The sequence below is a fragment of the Anomaloglossus baeobatrachus genome, chromosome 5 (genome assembly GCF_048569485.1).
Source record: "Anomaloglossus baeobatrachus isolate aAnoBae1 chromosome 5, aAnoBae1.hap1, whole genome shotgun sequence".
Taxonomy (NCBI): domain Eukaryota; kingdom Metazoa; phylum Chordata; class Amphibia; order Anura; family Aromobatidae; genus Anomaloglossus; species Anomaloglossus baeobatrachus.
Genome location: NC_134357.1, coordinates 361,288,343 through 361,310,847, shown reverse-complemented (window position 1 = coordinate 361,310,847; position 22,505 = coordinate 361,288,343). Strand labels below are relative to the sequence as shown.

Below are 22,505 nucleotides of genomic sequence, written 5' to 3'. Positions count from 1 at the left end.
ACAGACTTCTATGCCCGCCGCGTTCTCAGCAGTATCGGCGAAAGCCTGTGACGTCACCGCTAGTGACTGTCTCGGGCCGCACGCAAGATGGGCATAGGAGGCAGTGACAGCGCTGACATCAGGAGAGCAGGAGATCGTCACAGCAGGTAGTGATCTCATCTAACCTCCTGAAGTCAGCGCTCGTCATCCGAGCAGCTGCCAGCACTGCGAGAAGCTGCTGATACTGCAGTGCGGCCAGACACTGACACTGCAGTACAGGCAGCCGCGGGGCTGGAGCGGGACGCAGACTGCACGGGCACCCAACGGACGTCACACAAAAGTGCTTCCGTGCGGTGTCCAGGGAGTGTGATCTGTGTGTTTATGCTCTGCTCCGCTTCCTCTTCCTGTCATAATGACATCACTTCCCTGCAAAACACAGGCAGTGATGAACATTACCGCAGGTAAACCGCGGCTATACCGGGGGCATACCGCACATCATTTGCTACCTGCGGTATACCCGCGGTATTTCGCGATTACATTACAGTGAATGGAGTGAAATACCGCAGGTACCTGCGGAAAAGAAGTGACATGCACATTTTCTCAAGAAATTTTTTCAAGAAATTCTGCAGAAAGAATTTTTTTGAGAAAAAAACCCAGTGTGCGCACAGGGCCTAACCAGGGAAGATTCAGCTGTTTTTCACAGTGGATGGTCAGTTATAGGTGTTTTCCGCAAAAAAAAAAAGTGAGCCGCTAAAGACTGTATACGTGTAAAAAATCAAACACAGATACTACTTGCTCACCCCAGGTCCAGAATCGGCTCTTCATTGCTGCTCCAGTCGCAAGTGTTGTGACTGCAGCGGTGACACCACACCTGCAGCCAATCACAGAACTCAGTGAGTCTAATGATATAGATGACACAAACCACTGAGCTCAGCCATTTGCTACATGACAGCATTCCTGCAGCCAAATCAGAGACCCGAAGCAGCATTGAGGAGCTGGCAAGGACCATTGAAGAAGGAGTGCTATCGATATTTGTTGTTTTACAATTATGCAATCGTTTGACAACCACATTTTTAAAAGTGGAAACTCATTATATTGGATTTGAGGGATGTTTTCTGGAGCCACTTAAAAGACATTTTGAAAATATTGGAATTGTTACAAATAGTGTTATAACCTTGATGAAAATGGCAATATCCCTGAACAGGGGCATATTTGAGAAGAAGGCAGGTAAGGCATTTGCCCCGGGTGCAGCTAGCACGGGGTACCACCAGGTAAAGTCATGCAGTAGGCAGAGGTGTCTACCACATGGCTGCAATTTTCCACCCTCCCAGAGTGGCATTTGTCCATTCCCTGAGCCATGTGTCAAGCTAAAGGAGAAGTTTGCAGAGATAGCAGTATGGGGAATGGGAAATAAGTATGAAGAGCAGGGAGGAGCGTGAGAATACAGTATGGAAAACAGTATGGAGAATAATGTGTGAGGACACGATATGTAGAGTGGGAGATAATGTGTGAAGAGACACTATGGAGAGTGGGGGAATAATATGTGATGAAACAGTATGGGGAGTGGAGGGTATGTGTGAGGAGAAAGTATGGGGAGCTGGGAAAGGGAAATGTGATTGTGAGGGGAATGATATGAGTGAGGGGACAGTATAGAGAGGGGGGGTGTTAATGTGAGGAAACAGTATGTGGAGTGGGGGGAAAATGTGAGAAAAGACAGTATGAAGAGGAAGGGGGAAAATGTGTGAGGAGACAGTCAGGGCAGGAGTTGTATGGTGGTAAAAAGTAAGGGGACAGTATTGACTGGACAGTGTGGGGAGACAGTTTGAGGCAGAGAAAAGCCTAAGGGGGGCATAGTATAAAGACTGGGAAGGCTGGAGGGGACACACTTTGATAGTACAGTGTGAAGAGGTGACCCAATATGGAAAAGAGAGGACAGTCTGGAAGGCATGTACCATAAGAGGGATAATGTAGGAAGACATATCTTTTGCTTGGAATATAATGGTGGGCAATTATTCATTAGTGCAGAGACGAGCTATGGATGTGAAAAGTCATCATGGCGTCTGGACAAGATAGAAAAGAAGAACGACTCCAATCAAAGAAGATGTCACCTATAAACATATAACCATGTCTCACCAGAACTATGGTTCCTGTATTGTCCACAGTCTGAAGATGATTGGTGAGAACTACCAGTATCTCCTTAGCATTGTTAAAGGGATCCTTTCAGCAGACGATAAAGATGGCTGAAAGAGGAGGCGTCGGCACTGGAGAATGGAGACGCCTTTATGACCCAACTCCACTGCAGCGACCGTTTAGGTAAGTATTATAAAGTGATTTTTACGTTCTAAAGTGGCCTCAGCTCTTATATACAGCATGTCAGAATGCTGTATATAACAGCCCACTGGTGGTGGTCACAGCTTATAGGTCCTAAATCTGGTGACAGGTTCCCTTTAAGGACATAATGGGAGTTGAAGAGTCATGCAATAAAATTGTAAATGAGGCTGAGCTGACATTACAATTTATCATTGTAGTAAGCTTGGTGATGTATCCATATACTGATGGTAGTTCTGTTGATGTATTCATGTACTGATGGTGGTTCTGGTGATATATTCATGTACTGATGGTAGTTCTGGTGATGTATTATTCAACTGTTGGAGGTTCAGGAGACGTATTTTTGTAGTGATGGTGGTTCTGGTGATGTATTCCTGTACTGATGGCGGGACTGATGTTGGTGATATATCCATGTATTTCTGTAGTGATGGTGGTTTTGGTGATGTGTTCTTGTGCTGTTACTGGTTCATATCCTGTACACATGTAACAATACATAACTTGTAAGATTATTACAGGTTTTAAGTACAAGATTCTGTGATGGGACGGTGATCCAGAGATCTAGTCTGATGCGGGCATCCATTTCAGCGATCCCCGTTCTCTGTTCAGTTAATCTGACTGACTTATCAAAGCATGATCATGCAGGAGGTGCTGAAATATCAGCATTTGCCAGTATAATCACAACTGGAGCTCAGCTTAGCTGACAGCCAAACTCCTATGGTAACAGCCAGGGCCGGTGACAGCACCACCCCTGGCTAATTAACCATCCAGATGTCGTGATCGATAGCAATCGCAGCATTTGGAAGGTTATGGAAGGAGGGCTCCTTCTGTCACCTCCATCGGCACCCCGGTGACAAAATCATAGGGAGCTAATGGTTGTCATGGCACCCGTAGGTCAGACAATGACCTCCTGGTGTGTCAGGTATGGTGGCCTGTTACCAGCCATAGGCAGCATCAGGCTTTCTGCCAGTGTGATCTAAATGGTCTCATGTATTGCAATACATGAGACCAGTGATCAGAATGATAAAAGTTAAAGAGAACCTGTTACCTAAAAAAATGCTGTTAACCTGCAGATATGGGGTTAATCTGCAGGTTAATAGTGTCTGAATTCTACTCAGCACCTACACACTGAACCCCGCTGCTGGGAAGAAATTAACTTTAAAGGGAACCTGTCAGGTGCAATATGCAGTTCTGGGTGCATATTACTAATCCCTGCCTAACGTCCCTGTATACACTAGCATAGATAAAGAGATCTTTAGAAAAAAGATTTCTAAAGATCTTATATTGTATGCTAATGAGCGAGGGGACTAGTCCCAAGGAGGTTATATCCCCCGGCCAGTCCGTCGTCTTAGCATGTTAGTACGCCCACAGGGGTGTACCAACATGCTATTCAATGCAGCGTCACCAGCAGTGACGCCCGTACCTGTGACCGTGCTTCTGACTGCCAGGCACTTCCAGTCATGCGCGATAGGCATCTCTGAAGCCGGGACGCGGACTAGCCGGGGGATATAACACCCTTAGGACTAGTCCCCGCGCTCATTAGCATACGGTAAAAGATCTTTAGAAATACGTTCCCTAAAGATCTCTTTATCTATGCTAGTGTATACAGGGACGGTCTGGCAGGGACAAGCAATATGCACCCAGAACTGCTCGTGGTTGTGGCTGCATATTACACCTGACAGGTTCCCTTTAAGGTTACTTTCACACATCAGTTTTTTCCAATCAGGCACAATCTGGTTTGTGCCTGATGAAACGGATCCGTCTCCGATTGTGTAAAAACTGATGCGACGGATCAGGTAAAAAAAAAGGATCCGTCTTTTTATGCTGACAGGGAGAGAGAGAGAGACCCCATCATCACCGCACAAACACCGGCACAACCGTCCCCATCATCCCCGCACAAACACCGGCACTATCGCCCCCATCATCACCGCACAAACACCGGCACTATCGCCCCCATCATCCCCGCACAAACATCGGCACTATCGCCCCCATCATCCCCGCACAAACATCGGCACTATCGCCCCCATCATCCCCGCACAAACATCGGCACTATCGCCCCCATCATCCCCGCACACGCAGGCACTACCGCATGCATCATCCCCGCACACCCCTGCACTATCGCATGCATCATCCCCGCACACCCCTGCACTACCGCATGCATCATCTCCGCACACCCCTGCACTATCGCATGCATCATCCCCGCACACCCCTGCACTATCACATGCATCATCCCCGCACACCCCTGCACTACCGCATGCATCATCTCCGCACACCCCAGCACTACCGCATGCATCATCCCCGCACACCCCTGCACTATCGCATGCATCATCCCCGCACACCCCTGCACTACCGCATGCATCATCCCCGCACACCCCTGCACTATCGCATGCATCATCCCCGCACACCCCTGCACTACCGCATGCATCATCTCCGCACACCCCTGCACTATCGCATGCATCATCCCCGCACACCCCTGCACTATCACATGCATCATCCCCGCACACCCCTGCACTACCGCACACATCATCACAGCACACCCCTGAACTACCGCATGCATCATCCCCGCACACCATTGCACTACCGCATGCATCATCCCCGCACACCCCTGCACTATCGCATGCATCATTCCCGCACACCCCTGCACTATCGCATGCATCATCCCCGCACACCCCTGCACTATCGCATGCATCATCCCCGCACACCCCTGCACTACTGCACGCATCATCACAGTACACGCAGGCACTACCGCACACATCATCTCCGCACACCCCTGCACTACCGCACGCATCATCACCGCACACGCAGGCACTACCGCACGCATCATCACCGCACACCCCTGCACCACCGTACGCATCATCACCGCACACGCAGGCACTACCGCACGCATGATCACCGCACACGCCCCGGCACTACCTCAGTGACTTCCCTGCTGACAGCGCGATTCACTTCAGTTGCTGCATGGAGCTGATAGAGAGCGGCAGTGTTCTACTGCCGCTCCTGTCAGCTTCATGTAGCAGAGCTGATAGCGTCGCGGGACCTCTGTGGATTACGTCGAACCTGGAGGGGTATTTGGGGATTTTAATAAAATGGTGAAAGAAGGTGTTTTTTTGTCTTTTATTCCAAATAAAGGATTTTTCGTTGTGTGTTTATTTACTTTCACTTACAGTTTAATCATGGAAGGTATCTTGGGGAGACGCCTGCCATGATTAACCCCTTATTACCCCGATTGCCACCGCACCAGGGCAATTCGGGATGAGCTGGGTGGAGTCCTGGGACTGTTGCATCTAATGGATGCAGCAATTCCGGGCGGCTGCTGGCTGATATTGTTAGGGTGGTGTGCTCCCCATAACGTGGCACTCCCCATCCTGACAATACCAGCCTCCAGCCGTGTGACTTTATCTTGGCTGGTATCAAAATTGGGGGAGACCGCACGCCGTTTTTTTAAAATGATTTATATATTTTTTTTACTGCAAGAAATAGACACGCCCACCGGCGCCTGTGATTGGTTGCAGTGAGATAGCTGTCACTCAGTGTGGGGGCGTGTCTGACTGCAACCAATCATGGGCGCCGGTGGGCAGGGAAAGCAGTGAATACCAGATTGAATAATGAAGCGGCAGCCATTTTCAAATCAGGAGAAGCCGCCAGCAGTGTGACAGCCGTGCAGCGCCGCGCCGGTGATCGGTGAGTGGGTGAGAGTCAGTGAGTGACTGATTGATTTTCTGACAAGCAATGAATTTATATCACTTCTGGGCATGCTCAGAAGTAAAAATTGAATCCAGTACATGCTTCCAGCGTTTGATGCATGCCAGTGGATTCGGCGTGCATAGTCTTTCATTATGCACCATGCCGCACAGGCGCTATGCAGTTTTTTGCCGCTGGCAAAAACGTACCTCTCTGCGTCCTGTGCGGCCACCGGAGTGACGATTTTTGCCGCAACCGGCAAATCTGGATCAAACGTGAGTACATGCGGCACAATCCGGCGCTAATAAAAGTCTATGAGGAAAAACCGTACTGGGCGGCAAAAAAAAACAAACGGATGCGTTTTTTCTGCAAAGCGCCGGATTGTGCCGCACAGCAAAAACCTGATGTGTGAAAGCAGCCTCCTCCAGGCAGCTTTCGGGTTTCCGTCACTGGGGACGTTCAGTCACTGCTGTAGTATAGTTCCCCTGGTATAGCAAGGTGTCTTACCTCATGTGCAGGGCATTGCAGGTTAGGCATCCATGGTTACGACCACTCATATAGTGAGAGTTGCTCATGGTCGTAACCATCGATGCCTAACCTGCAATGCACATGAGGTAAGAGACATGGCTATACCAGGGAGACTATACTACATTTCTAATTCGAGGTATTTCCTAATATTATACCTATTACATATAGGGATAGGAGGTTGGCGTTAGGAATACCCCTTTAAGTAGTCTATAGGCGGGGGGCAAACTGATTTCTTGCCACTGGTGCTAGTAAACCTAGATCCGTCTGTGTCCCGAATGCTACTGTCCAATGGAATACTCCAGAAAGCTGTAGCCGGTGCCGTACAGAGCGCGCACCGGTGTCCCCGGCAGAGGTCACGGCACGTGACGTCACCATACTCAGGCGCCGCTAACTTACTTACTGTCCCCAACTCCACCCATTCCTGCACTAGCCACACCCTCTCCGTTCCTGGCCGAATTATGATGACGTAACCAAGTAGCTCCTGATTGGTCGGCAAAGCTGTACCACTTTAGTAGGGGTGTTCTGCAGCGTTTGCTTTCCATTTCTGCCTGTCTTGTAAATGCTTACAGAAAGGCAATCCCTTTTTGTGCGCGAAGTGGTACAGTCTGGGCCTCGCTGTTTTTTCGTTGTTCCCGGGAGCGGAAGGAGCCTGGAGTCCGGTAATAGGTGAGGGCGTCTCTTGTGGGGAATAGCAGAGCCAAGTGCAAGGAGCGAGTGGGGCCCGAGAATAACATTGTGCACGGGGACGTCACGGGAGCGCTAATTCTGCGTGATGCATAGTGTGGAGTACACTACGTATATTATATGAGTGCACATAATCCCAACGAGAAGCCTGTGCCCCTGCATGAGGGGTACAGGTGGTGCCCCGTGTATGAGGGGTACAGGTGGTGCCCCGTGTATGAGGGGTACAGGTGGTGCCCCTGCATGAGGGGTACAGGTGGTGCCCGTGTATGAGGGGTACAGGTGGTGCCCGTGTATGAGGGGTACAGGTGATGCCCCGTGTATGAGGGGTGCAGGTGATGCCCCGTGTATGAGGGGTACAGGTGGTGCCCCTGCATGAGGGGTACAGGTGGTGCCCGTGTATGAGGGGTACAGGTGGTGCCCGTGTATGAGGGGTACAGGTGGTGCCCGTGTATGAGGGGTACAGGTGATGCCTGTGTATAAGGGGTACAGGTGGTGCCCGTGTATGAGGGGTACAGGTGATGCCCCGTGCATGAGGGGTACAGGTTGTGCCCGTGTATGAGGGGTACAGGTGGTGCCCGTGTATGAGGGGTACAGGTGATGCCCCGTGCATGAGGGGTACAGGTGGTGCCCGTGTATGAGGGGTACAGGTGATGCCTGTGTATAAGGGGTACAGGTGGTGCCCCATGTATGAGGGGTACAGGTGGTGCCTCGTGTATGAGAGGTACAGGTTGTGCCCGTGTATGAGGGGTACAGGTGGTGCCTCGTGTATGAGGGGTACAGGTTGTGCCCGTGTATGAGGGGTACAGGTGGTGCCTCGTGTATGAGAGGTACAGGTGGTGCCCCCGTATGAGGGGTACAGGTGGTGCCCCGTGTATGAGGGGTACAGGTGGTGCCCCGTGTATGAGGGGTACAGCTGGTGCCCCATGCATGAGGGGTACAGGTGGTGCCCTGTGTATGAGGGGTACAGGTGGTGCCCTGTGTATGAGGGGTACAGGTGATGCCCCGTGTATGAGGGGTACAGGTGGTGCCCCGTGTATGAGGGGTACAGGTGGTGCCCCGTGTATGAGGGGTACAGGTGGTGCCCCGTGTATGAGGGGTACAGGTGGTGCCCCGTGTATGAGGGGTACAGGTGGTGCCCCGTGTATGAGGGGTACAGGTGGTGCCCCGTGTATGAGGGGTACAGGTGGTGCCCGTGTATGAGGGGTACAGGTGGTGCCCGTGTATGAGGGGTACAGGTGGTGCCCGTGTATGAGGGGTACAGGTGGTGCCCCATGTATGAGGGGTACAGGTGGTGCCCCGTGTATGAGGGGTACAGGTGGTGCCCGTGTATGAGGGGTGCAGGTGATGCCCCGTGTATGAGGGGTACAGGTGATGCCTGTGTATAAGGGGTACAGGTGGTGCCCCATGTATGAGGGGTACAGGTGGTGCCTCGTGTATGAGAGGTACAGGTTGTGCCCGTGTATGAGGGGTACAGGTGGTGCCTCGTGTATGAGAGGTACAGGTTGTGCCCGTGTATGAGGGGTACAGGTGGTGCCTCGTGTATGAGGGGTACAGGTTGTGCCCGTGTATGAGGGGTACAGGTGGTGCCTCGTGTATGAGAGGTACAGGTGGTGCCCCCGTATGAGGGGTACAGGTGGTGCCCCGTGTATGAGGGGTACAGGTGGTGCCCCGTGTATGAGGGGTACAGCTGGTGCCCCATGCATGAGGGGTACAGGTGGTGCCCTGTGTATGAGGGGTACAGGTGGTGCCCTGTGTATGAGGGGTACAGGTGATGCCCCGTGTATGAGGGGTACAGGTGGTGCCCCGTGTATGAGGGGTACAGGTGGTGCCCGTGTATGAGGGGTACAGGTGGTGCCCGTGTATGAGGGGTACAGGTGGTGCCCGTGTATGAGGGGTACAGGTGGTGCCCCATGTATGAGGGGTACAGGTGGTGCCCCGTGTATGAGGGGTACAGGTGGTGCCCCGTGTATGAGGGGTACAGGTGGTGCCCGTGTATGAGGGGTACAGGTGGTGCCCCATGTATGAGGGGTACAGGTGGTGCCCGTGTATGAGGGGTACAGGTGGTGCCCGTGTATGAGGGGTACAGGTGATGCCTGTGTATAAGGGGTACAGGTGGTGCCCCATGTATGAGGGGTACAGGTGGTGCCTCGTGTATGAGAGGTACAGGTTGTGCCCGTGTATGAGGGGTACAGGTGGTGCCTCGTGTATGAGAGGTACAGGTTGTGCCCGTGTATGAGGGGTACAGGTGGTGCCTCGTGTATGAGGGGTACAGGTTGTGCCCGTGTATGAGGGGTACAGGTGGTGCCTCGTGTATGAGAGGTACAGGTGGTGCCCCCGTATGAGGGGTACAGGTGGTGCCCCGTGTATGAGGGGTACAGGTGGTGCCCCGTGTATGAGGGGTACAGCTGGTGCCCCATGCATGAGGGGTACAGGTGGTGCCCTGTGTATGAGGGGTACAGGTGGTGCCCTGTGTATGAGGGGTACAGCTGGTGCCCCATGCATGAGGGGTACAGGTGGTGCCCTGTGTATGAGGGGTACAGGTGGTGCCCTGTGTATGAGGGGTACAGGTGGTGCCCTGTGTATGAGGGGTACAGGTGGTGCCCCGTGTATGAGGGGTACAAGTGATGCCCCGTGTATGAGGGGTACAGGTGGTGCCCCGTGTATGAGGGGTACAGGTGGTGCCCCGTGTATGAGGGGTACAGGTGGTGCCCCGTGTATGAGGGGTACAGGTGGTGCCCCGTGTATGAGGGGTACAGGTGGTGCCCGTGTATGAGGGGTACAGGTGGTGCCCGTGTATGAGGGGTACAGGTGGTGCCCGTGTATGAGGGGTACAGGTGGTGCCCCGTGTATGAGGGGTACAGGTGGTGCCCCGTGTATGAGGGGTACAGGTGGTGCCCCTGCATGAGGGGTACAGGTGGTGCCCCTGCATGAGGGGTACAGGTGGTGCCCCTGCATGAGGGGTACAGGTGGTGCCCGTGTATGAGGGGTACAGGTGATACCCGTGTATGAGGGGTACAGGCGGTGCCCATGTATGAGGGGTACAGGTGATGCCCCGTGTATGAGGGGTACAGGTGGTGCCCCTGCATGAGGGGTGCAGGTGGTGCCCGTGTATGAGGGGTGCAGGTGGTGCCCCGTGTATGATGGGTACAGGTGGTGCCCGTGTATGAGGGGTGCAGGTGATGCCCCGTGTATGAGGGGTACAGGTGATGCCCCGTGTATGAGGGGTACAGGTGATGCCCCGTGTATGAGGGGTACAGGTGGTGCCCGTGTATGAGGGGTACAGGTGATACCCGTGTATAAGGGGTACAGGTGGTGCCCGTGTATGAGGGGTACAGGTGATGCCCCGTGTATGAGGGGTACAGGTGGTGCCCCGTGTATGAGGGGTACAGGTGGTGCCCCGTGTATGAGGGGTACAGGTGGTGCCCCGTGTATGAGGGGTACAGGTGGTGCCCCGTGTATGAGGGGTACAGGTGGTGCCCGTGTATGAGGGGTACAGGTGGTGCCCGTGTATGAGGGGTACAGGTGGTGCCCGTGTATGAGGGGTACAGGTGGTGCCCGTGTATGAGGGGTACAGGTGGTGCCCGTGTATGAGGGGTACAGGTGGTGCCCGTGTATGAGGGGTACAGGTGGTGCCCCGTGTATGAGGGGTACAGGTGGTGCCCCGTGTATGAGGGGTACAGGTGGTGCCCCGTGTATGAGGGGTACAGGTGGTGCCCCTGCATGAGGGGTACAGGTGGTGCCCCTGCATGAGGGGTACAGGTGGTGCCCCTGCATGAGGGGTACAGGTGGTGCCCGTGTATGAGGGGTACAGGTGATGCCCCGTGTATGAGGGGTACAGGTGGTGCCCCTGCATGAGGGGTACAGGTGGTGCCCCTGCATGAGGGGTACAGGTGGTGCCCCGTGTATGAGGGGTACAGGTGGTGCCCCTGCATGAGGGGTACAGGTGGTGCCCCTGCATGAGGGGTACAGGTGATACCCGTGTATAAGGGGTACAGGTGGTGCCCGTGTATGAGGGGTACAGGTGATGCCCCGTGTATGAGGGGTACAGGTGGTGCCCCTGCATGAGGGGTGCAGGTGGTGCCCGTGTATGAGGGGTACAGGTGGTGCCCCGTGTATGATGGGTACAGGTGGTGCCCGTGTATGAGGGGTGCAGGTGATGCCCCGTGTATGAGGGGTACAGGTGATGCCCCGTGTATGAGGGGTACAGGTGATGCCCCGTGTATGAGGGGTACAGGTGATGCCCGTGTATGAGGGGTACAGGTGATGCCCGTGTATGAGGGGTACAGGTGATGCCCGTGTATGAGGGGTACAGGTGATGCCCGTGTATGAGGGGTACAGGTGATGCCCGTGTATGAGGGGTACAGGTGATGCCGCGTGTATGAGGGGTACAGGTGATGCCCCGTGTATGAGGGGTACAGGTGATGCCCGTGTATGAGGGGTACAGGTGATGCCCGTGTATGAGGGGTACAGGTGATGCCCCGTGTATGAGGGGTACAGGTGATGCCCGTGTATGAGGGGTACAGGTGATGCCCGTGTATGAGGGGTACAGGTGATGCCCCGTGTATGAGGGGTACAGGTGATGCCCCGTGTATGAGGGGTGCAGGTGATGCCCCGTGTATGAGGGGTGCAGGTGATGCCCCGTGTATGAGGGGTGCAGGTGATGCCCGTGTATGAGGGGTACAGGTGATGCCCCGTGTATGAGGGGTACAGGTGGTGCCCGTGTATGAGGGGTACAGGTGATGCCCCGTGTATGAGGGGTACAGGTGATGCCCCGTGTATGAGGGGTACAGGTGATGCCCCGTGTATGAGGGGTACAGGTGATGCCCCGTGTATGAGGGGTACAGGTGATGCCCCGTGTATGAGGGGTACAGGTGATGCCTGTGTATAAGGGGTACAGGTGATGCCCCGTGTATGAGGGGTACAAGTGATGCCCCGTGTATGAGGGGTACAGGTGATGCCCCGTGTATGAGGGGTACAGGAGGTGCGACTGTATAACCAGTACAGATAATGCCTGTGTTTGAACGGCATAGGTGGCACCCGTCGTGGCTGTTTATAAGTGGTACAGATGGATGCCTTTGTCTGAGCAGTACAGGTGGTGCCAGTTTATAACAGGGCTGTGGAGTCGGTAAGCCAAACTTTTGACTCCGACTCCTCAATTTCCTTTGCACCGACTCCGACATATATTGCTTATAGTTAAGTGAAAAATTGATTGTAGTGTAATGTGAACATCAGACATTTAATCATTTTTATGATACAATAATAAAGATATTTAGATGGAACATAAATATATTTATTATAATACAACTTTAGAACACAAAAAACTGTAATAAATTGTAAATGTTATACAATATCTAATATACAGTATATTACATATATATCTTGTGTGTGCATGTATAATATATTTATTTACATAGTGTATTACATATTTACAATTTATTACGGTAGTTTTTTGTGTTCTAAAGTTGTATTCCAATAAATATATTTTATGTTCTATCTAAATATCTTGATTATTGTATCGTAAAAATGATTAAATGTCTGATGTTCACATTGTGCTACAATACATTTTTCACTTAAATATAAGCAATATAATAAATGTTATTATTTAGTATGTTTTTGTTGAAAACTATTTTTTGCCACTTACATAGTGTATTACAGAGTGTATATAGATATATGCTGTGTATATATATATAATATATATATATATATATATATATATACTGTATATAACACTAATAAACTATGTAAGTGGCAAAAAACAGGTTTCAGCAAAAACATACTAAATTACATTTGTGCAGTCTATGAATTTGTTCTAAGAAATAGAATTGCCTCCATCAGATCCTCCTTCACAGATGACCTCAAATCTGACCTAATAATTTTAAGGCTAGAGAACAACCTCTCTACACTAACTTGGGTTGGAGGCAAAGCCGGAACCACATGGGCAACATCTCTAACAATTTCTGGGTATAAAGGAATTGCCTCATGCACAGTCAGTTTTGATGAATGGTTGAATTTTTCTATTTCTTTGAGAGCAAGTGAAAAATGTTACTGAAATCTAGTTAATCTGCTGCTATAGGAGACAGAGTGAAATATTTTTCCTTGCGGCAACCCTTTGCTGCTCCATGTCATCCAAATACTTGTCAGTCCTCTTGCGCCTGGCAGTCCTGTAGCTGCTCATCCTAACTGCTACCTCAGTTAGAGCTTCTTTTCCTTTAGTAAGCTGTTGATCATCAAGCAGTATACGATGACTTGGGTCCACATAAACAGCTGGCAGAAGAATTTTATTTTCCAATAGCTGTGTCTCTCTCCATTTCATTGAAGCAGAAATGCCATCTGCGATTAAACCTCCTCTTTGGGACAGGTAAAATAGCAAGTTCTTCCATTCCCTAATGAAAATGCCAGGAGTTAAATCCTCAGCTTGTAATTTTTTAGTCACGGTAAATGGGTGATTAAGCAATTCCTTCAATTCAGCCACCTGTGTCCATTGACCTTCATTTAATGTTACTTGAGGGTTCACCATATTATAAGAAATTATTTTAGTTCAAGCAATTGCTCAGTCATTAAATAAGTTCTGCCTCACCGAGTGGCTGGATCAACAATTGCCCCTTTTCCAGCATGTCTCTTCAAGAGGGAATCAATTTTAGGGGTTCTGGCGGCAATAGCCAACTTCCTCACTTTTCCAATCAGATTTCCAGCATGTCCGCACAGTTTCACACATCCGGCTTTTCGCCGGTTTGGCTGATGTGGCGTACACCAGTACAGTACGATACAGTACAGTGGCAGCGCCACAACCTCCGGGTCACATGCTCTGGTCACATGAATGCATGTGACCATCGTTTGTCGCGCTGCCACTGTACTGTATACACTGTACTGGAGTGCACCGCATCCGCCAAACCGGCGAAAAGCCGGATGTGTGAAACCGGGGTCCCTCTTGCAGACTCTCTTATTGCCAGGTGCAGTGTGTGCACAACACAGCGCATGTGATGAATATGAAAGTGTTTTGAAGCAGCTTCAACAAGATCATCTAATTCTAAAGTATCATTTTGCTGTTCTTCTGTTGTAATATCTGTTTGTTCCTCAGTTACATGAACAACACTAGCTCCATCTCAAACATACTGAATCCTAAATTGTCTTCTAGATGTTGCTCATTACTCTCATTCATCAGTTTAATTGTATTTATTTTTAAAGCATTGTTCGTTACATTGGCAAGAACCTGTTCTTTTTTTCGTTCCTAGTCTTGCAGAACTTTTTCCACTAAGGCCTGGAGAAACTGGCTGGTGTGATGAGCTTTACTATCTTTTACTGCCAGTGTCTTGCTAACAATTTCTTTCTTGTCACAAACATATCGAACATTGATGGCAAAATAATTCAGTGAAATGCAGTGACTCTGGCATCCAGAAAAGGCAATGGGTGACAAGATAGGACATTCAGACACATCGTTTTGTGAGGATCCTCACAAAGAATGAGCAGTCAGTTTGTGGTGTTTTTCTAATCTGCTTTTGCTATTGAAAGCATTATTTATTAGCTCAAAAACCTTTCAGGTGATGCGGTTTTTTAAAAAGCTGATCTGCTTTTGCAGCTGAAAAACGTATCCTCAAAAAACGCAGCAAAAACGCTGTGTGTGAATGTAGCCTTAGATCAGGAATAGAACAGACATTTATAGGACATTTCATAACTTTCCCAAATTCCTATGAAAACATTTTCATCACATTCTGCATTGCACTACTGTCCCCAATTTAATTTATATTTTAGGAATCGGTGCATTTTATACCGACTCCGACTCAACCAAAATGAGCTCCGACTCCACGACTACGACTCCGACTCCATGCCCTGGTTTATAAGCAGTACAGATCATGCTTGTTATGAGTGGTACAGGTGGTGCCAGTGTATGAGTGGTACAGATGGTGCCCATGTCTGAGCAGTACAGGTGGTGCCAGTTAATAAGCGGTAGAGGTGTTGCCTTTGTATGAGCGTTATAGCTGCCACCCGTGTATGAGCGATGGTGCAGGCTGGGTCTGTCTGTCAGTCTGTCCTGGATGAATCATACCGATATGTAGGTGCGATTGGCAGCATGTCATCATCACCCCATTTACAGCCGTTGCCATCATTACATAGGTTGTGCTGTCATACCTGGTATCTGACAGTTTGTGAAGTTGACAACTTGATGTGTAAAGTGGCAGCTGAGTTCAGTGTATGATTCGTGAGTGCTGGATAAGTTGACGAGTCTATGGTCACAGCCAATGGTGTGCATTAGGGTTCTCCATCGTTGTCCTGGTGCTGAGCTCACTGGATTCTCCATTGTTGTCCTGGTGCTGAGCTCACTGGATTCTCCATTGTTGTCCTGGCGCTGAGCTCACTGGATTCTCCATCATAGTCTTGGTGCTGAGCTCACTGGATTCTCCATCATAGTCTTGGTGCTGAGCTCACTGGATTCTCCATCATAGTCCTGGTGCCGAGCTCACTGGATTCTCCATCATAGTCCTGGTGCCGAGCTCACTGGATTCTTCATCATAGTCCTGGTTCCGAGCTCACTGGATTCTCCATCATAGTCCTGGTGCCGAGCTCACTGGATTCTTCATCATAGTCTTGGTGCTGAGCTCACTGGATTCTCCATCATAGTCCTGGTGCTGAGCTCACTGGATTCTCCATCATAGTCCTGGTGCCGAGCTCACTGGATTCTTCATCATAGTCCTGGTTCCGAGCTCACTGGATTCTCCATCATAGTCCTGGTGCCGAGCTCACTGGATTCTTCATCATAGTCTTGGTGCTGAGCTCACTGGATTCTCCATCATAGTCCTGGTGCTGAGCTCACTGGATTCTCCATCATAGTCCTGGTGCCGAGCTCACTGGATTCTTCATCATAGTCCTGGTGCCGAGCTCACTGGATTCTCCATCATAGTCCTGGTGCTGAGCTCACTGGATTCTCCATCATAGTCCTGGTGCCGAGCTCACTGGATTCTCCATCATAGTCCTTGTGCCGAGCTCACTGGATTCTCCATCATAGTCCTGGTGCTGAGCTCACTGGATTCTCCATCATAGTCCTGGTGCCGAACTCACTGGATTCTCCATCATAGTCCTGGTGCTGAGCTCACTGGATTCTCCATCATAGTCCTGGTGCCGAGCTCACTGGATTCTCCATGGTAGTCATGGTGCTGAGCTCACTGAATTCTTCATCATAGTCCTGGTGCCAAGCTCACTGGGTTCCTCATTGTAGTCTTGGTGTTGAGCTCACTGGGTTCTCCATGGTAGTCCTGGTGCCAAGCTCACTGGGTTCCTCTTGGTAGTCTTGGTGTCCAGCTCACTGGGTTCTCCATGGTAGTGCTGGTGCCGAGCTCACTGAATTCTCCATCATAGTCCTGGTGCCAAACTCAATGGGTTCCTCATGGTAGTCCTGGTGCTGAGCTCACTGGATTCCGCATAGTAGTCCTGATGCTGAGCTCACTGGGTTCTCCATGGTAGTCCTGGTGCTGAGCTCACTGGGTTCTCCATTGTAGTCCTGGTGCTGAGCTCACTGGGTTCTCTATTGTAGTCCTAGTGCCGAGCTCACTGGGTTCTCCATTATAGTCCTGGTGCTGAGCTCACTGGGTTCTCCATGGTAGTCTTGGTGTCGAGCTCACTGGGTTCTCCATGGTAGTCTTGGTGTCGAGCTCACTGGGTTCTCCATGGTAGTTCTTTTGTCTGATGTCCAAACCTTGGTGATGGTGGCGTCCATCAGTCCCATAGCGGTCACACTCCAGCTGACACTGAGCAGTGTGGGCTCGAAGTTTTACCACACATTTTTGTTGTAAGAGTCTGTAGAGCGAATAGTGGCCCTCGTGTACCAATGTTCTGCCCATTTCTATGGGACTGGGGGCGATAACCCCGCACAGTTGGCTCCCCTTGGCATTGAAGGTAGTGATCAGACACATGTGATGGATGTTCCCTTGAGAATAATTTTGCAGTGTGGTAGGGCACGTTATCTTCCTGATTGGGACTGTCATTAGGGTACACCACTGCCTTGAGGTGAAATAATAAATGCCAGGACCTGAGGTTGCCCAGAGGATTACACCATCAGCTTGTCTGCTTCTTATAGCGCTTCCTGGTGCCATCTCTACGCCATGTAAGTGATACGCCACTGGCCGTCCACAAGGCGACCTGACTCATTAGCTTCTGTGCCCATTGGTCAGCAAGGGCACGCTGACCTCACAATCTGGTCCCTGCCAAGTTACTTAGATCCTTATCCTTGCCATTCCTTCCTTCTTTTACCTCATCATCCCGAAGAGTTGATTACCCACTTGCTGCCTGATCCCTCTGACAGGTGCCGTTGTCACAAGATGATCAATGATGTCCACGTCTCCTCTCCGTGGTTTTACTGTGATCACTGTATATTAGATGAAGGGCTGCATTCCACCTTTGAACCATTTTGGTACTACGCATGTTTTTCTGTTTGTATAATAATTCCCAAATAACCAGTGTTAGTCATTATCGATGATATCAATTACACAGCCTGGTCCCAGAAATGCCTGCGTAATGCTTCTCTGTAGGGCATGCCTCTCTGTACAGGTCTTCTCCTGCTTGACCTTCCAGTAGAGCTTATTGAGAACTGATTCTTCTGAACATTTAGGCCTCATGTAGCTAATCTTATTACAGATCTGTACTAGTTCTTTGCAGAATGGGTTCACTGTGCTTATGTTATCCTTTGGAGATTCTCCTTTTTAGGCCGGGGGCACACGGGGCACTAGTGTGATCCTCGCATTACACTCGGCTCGCGCTGGCAGCACAGCAGGAGCCGAGTGTCATGCGAGTGTGCCTGCATCTGAGGTCCGACTTTGTGAGCGGATCTCAGCTGCGTGGGGCGGGCCGGCACTGAAGAGGGGCGGGCAGGAGCTGCGGAGGGGAGGGAAGGAAAAGATTGCGATTCTCGCTCTGCACGCGCGGTACACCAGTGTACCGCGAGTGCAGTGCGATTTTCCTCTTGCCCAATTCACTTGAATGGGGCGAGAGAAAAGAGTCTCGCATTACAGTCGCAGCATGCTGCGATTGGTTTCTCGGTCCGGTTAGGGCTGAGTAAATAATCGCTCATGTGCGCTGACACACAGGCTAGAATTGGTCCGAGTGGAATGCGATGTTTTATCGCACTCCACTCGCACTGATTTTTCTCGCAGTGTGGCTTAGGCCTTATAGTGAGACCGTAGTTTTGTACTCTTTTCGTTATTTTTTTGATATACCATTCCACTTTTCACAGAAGTCAGTTGAAAGCAAAAACAAAGAGCAGTAGTACAGTTTGTGCGTCCACATGGGCCAGTATTTTCCATGTGCCTTGTGCATAAGGCTTCCAGACAGGGAAAGGGGAACTACAGGCACCAGAGGCGAGGAAGTACTCGCCTTCCTGAGTATCGTGCTCTATTCAGACGACCATCTTTCATTTGTTTTCTATCCATGTTGTTCACACAAGACCAATCCATTATATTTTTTGGGCTTTTTCACATCCCTTTTTTTTCTGTCTGTATAAAAACAAAATAAAGACTTGACTTCTTATCCGATTTGTGAATGGATCAGTCAAAATAGTGAATGGCACTTGAACGCCATCCCAGTGCTGTCCGACTTTCTTTTTCTTTTCTTACTGCTTAAAAAGAACCTGTCGGGTGCAATATGCACCCAGAATCATGAGTAATTCTGCGTGCATATTACTAATCCCTGCCTAACCGTCCCTATATACACTAGCATAGATAGAGAGATCTTTAGGAAAAGTATTTCTAAAGATTCCATATGATATGCTAATGAAACCAGTGACTAGTTGCAAGGGCGTTAGTTCCCTTGGCTTGTTGGCCCGCTTAGCATGTAAGCATGCCCCTGCAGCAGCGTCAGAGGATGATCTCAGTCACCTCTCTGCTGCCATCACGTCCGACTCCTGGATTTCGGCTCAGTGCACATGATCCCGGAGTTTCGGTCATGTACACTATGAAGCCGTGTGTATGCGTCCTGGCTTCAAACTCATGTAGTGCGCATGACTGAAAGTTCTGGATCATGCGCACTGCGCCGAAGTCCAGGAGTCAGACGTGATGGCACCAGAAAGGTGAGAGTATCCATGCCTCTGATGCTTCGCATTCATTAGCATGTTAGCACGCCAACAGAGCAGGTGCTTACATGCTAAGGGGGCCGACTAGCCAAGGGAACTAACCTCCTTGCGACTAGTCGCTGGCCTCATTAGTATATCGTATAGGATCTTTACAAATACTTTTTCTAAAGATCCCTTTATCTATGCTAGTGTATACAGGGACGGTTAGACAGGGATTAGCAATATGCACCCAGAACTGCTCGTGGTTCTGGGTGTATATTGCACCTGACAGGTTCCCTTTTAATGGGTGGAAGAAAATTGGAAAAAAAAAGGTTTGGGGTGAGGGGGGACTTGGCCATATGAGAACTGGTTGCAACACTGATTGTAGAGCCAGGGTCTTGCGATATATTGTATATTCTCTCATCCAAGAGAATCTGGTTGACTATGCTAATGACCCTGATCAAACTCATTTGGATGTGAGAACTGGAGCACACTGAGAAGACGGAGAACAAAATTTCTTTATGCTATGAGTCCACAGAAATCAGTGTCATCCGAGTTCAATCAATGATTTCCCGCACCCAAGAGAGAGTCTCTCGTCTGATTTGCGTGGCAAATTGCAGCATAATGAGATTCCGTCAGTGAAAAAAATGGAGCATCAGCACTGCACCATTCATTAACATTGGTCCGAACCCTGTCCTATAAAAAATTACATGGCACTCGTCCGACATATATGATGGTGTGCGCGAACCCTAAAAATGAATATACAGATCTCAGGATTGCTGGGTGCCAGACAACCCGCAAGTTATCCTTATGGAGACTCTGAGATTGAAGACATCTTGCAAAAGTAATATGGATGGCATATTTATGTTTGATATTTGGGTGGTTTTCGCCTCCCTATGTGCTGCTTGTAGTGCCCACTAGTGATTTTCACTCTCATGAAGTAGCTTTAGATGCGTGCATTACATGTATTTCTTAGTGTCTTACAGCTGTAAAGAAACTTACAAGTTATCAACTGTTTGAAACATCTCGCTCACGTTTTTGCCATCATGTTTTCCAGGACACAATCGGGGAGACCCGGCACGTAAATCTGACTAAAGATGTCTTCTGCTGCCTCCTTCCTGAAGAGAGACCACCATGTAGAAACGTAGACAAAGCTCACATTTGGAGCTGTGTCGGTAATAGAAATATGTCTATTCTGTGAAGATGGAGGTTTCCGTTTTCTACGGCACAAGATTTAGTTGTGTTCTCCATTTTCCCATTACAGAGAGAGACTGTCGTGACAAACACAGCTATGGACTCAAAAAAATGTCCTGACCCAGAAGACACCCGAGAAAGACCGTTCTCTCCACAAATAGATCACAAGGGCGACAATGACTCTGGGATTGAGGATGAACTGAGACCAGAAGACAGCAACTCCACAATCTTTGTAGCATTTAAAGGAGACATAGGGGATATAGATCTACAGTGCAAGCTAGACAAGATTTTGCAAGGAGTACCCGATCTGATCACCATGGGTAAGAACATTTAGCTCCTAGTTGCTTAGTTTTCAATTACATATTTTTAGTTTAAAGGGAACTGGTTATTGGGTTTTTGCTTCCAATTCACAGACAAGAAAAGCAGCAGCAGCAGCAGTATTTCAGAGAAGAGCTTGAAAAGCTGTTTAGGGGTGTCTTAAATGACACATTGCTAATTTTTTCTAAATCTGAGACGTGGATTGCACACACCCATCCACATCTGTCAGGCACTGTACCATAATACACCTTGTTTGAATCAACTCCTGGTTTCCCTTTTCTTCTTTTGAACTCTCCCCCCCCCACCCCCCCTTTTTTTTTTTCTTTTTGGGTGGGGGGTGTGTTTGAAGTTGTATGCTGAATTTCAAAGTTGGTTACTCCTGTGTTATCCCTTGCAATCTTTGTGCTCCAGTGTAGGTAAATTTGGCTGCTACTGTGTTACCCCTTGCCATCTTGGTGCTCTTGTGTGGGTACATTTGGTTACTCCTGTGCAGTGGTGCAACTAGAGCCTTTTGGGCCCCCGGTGCAGAGTTTGAACCTTGGCCTCCCCCATATGTTCATCAGATGTATGGGCCATTGTAGCATTCTAAATCTTATAAAGATATACAAGTTGCCCCACTCCCCCCATCCTGGTAAATATGCCCCCCTCAACCTGGTAAATATGTCCCCCTCCATCCTGGTATATAGCCCCCTCCATCCTGGTATATAGCCCCCTCCATCCTGGTATATAACCCTTCCATCCTGGTATATAGCCCCCATAATGCTATATAGCCCACTCATCCTGGAATATAGCCCCCTTCATGCTATATGCCCCCCATCATCCTGGTATATAGCCCGCACTGCACACAGGAAAACAAATAAACGATTGTACTCACCTTACCCGGCGACCTCCTGCGATGCTGGCATGCCGGAAACTGACCAGCGTGTAACCGGCGCAGCCCATGACGTCAGTGTCATGCGCGGACACTTACAGCACCAGCAGCTGTCAGTGTGTTCTCTGCTCCCCAGGCCTATGATTGTGTGCGTGGGGATGGCTTTAATCGGTGGCTGGCACATGGTAGCACAGGGACCTGATGGGTCTCTGTGCTGCGATGTATTTCAACTGGATGCAAGCACTTGGACACACATCCATCTAAATCAGGGGGTGGGGCAGTGGGGCCCTCTGCACCTCTGGGCCTGGTCGCAGTGGTGATCTCTGCGACCGTGATCGTTACGCCCCAGCTCCTGCATTACCCTTTGCAGTCTTGGTGCTCCTGTGTAGGTAAATTTGATTACTCCTGTATTACCCCTTGTAGTCTTTATTGCCCTGTATAGCTGAGCCATAGGTTGACCTTCATAGGAGACTGCAATTTTCACTATATACGGCCATGCTTTGGTAATGCAGTATATAGTATAAGCTTCGGAAAATCACAGGTCCCAGTCCCCCTAGAGAAATAAAAAATAATAGAGTTTAAGAGCTGAATATCCCCTTTTTCCCCCTCCCATTAAAAATAAGATAAAAAAAGAAACATACGTGTTGTTGCTGTGTCTGTAAAAGTCCAGTCTATGAAAATATAAAATTAATGTATCCATAAGGAAGACACTGTTAAGAGAGAAAAAAAAAAATCATAACTCCAGAATTGTGGATTTTTTTTACTGGTCACCACGCCACCCAAAGTGCAATAAAAAGGTTTTATGTTCTCCAAATTAGTATCTATAGAACTGTCAGCTCACCACATGAAAACAAGCTTTACATGGCTCAATTGACGAAAACATAAAAACTT

The 22,505-nt window shown here is 49.5% G+C and overlaps 1 protein-coding gene across 3 annotated transcripts in view; it reads left to right on the top strand.

Annotated features, from left to right (window-relative positions):
• The first annotated feature begins 7,097 nt into the window (after positions 1-7,097).
• The window catches only part of NCOA6 (nuclear receptor coactivator 6), a 96,857-nt gene continuing 81,449 nt past the window's right edge, over positions 7,098-22,505 (top strand). For 2 of the 3 annotated variants that reach the window (XM_075349950.1, XM_075349948.1), the window contains exons 1-3: positions 7,098-7,179; positions 20,289-20,406; positions 20,496-20,745. In XM_075349950.1, coding sequence (XP_075206065.1) covers positions 20,523-20,745 — 223 coding nt within the window. In that variant the 5' untranslated portion in view covers positions 7,098-7,179; positions 20,289-20,406; positions 20,496-20,522. Of the gene's footprint in view, positions 7,180-20,288; positions 20,746-22,505 lie in introns of all 3 variants that reach the window. The other variant, XM_075349949.1, reaches the window with a different exon arrangement.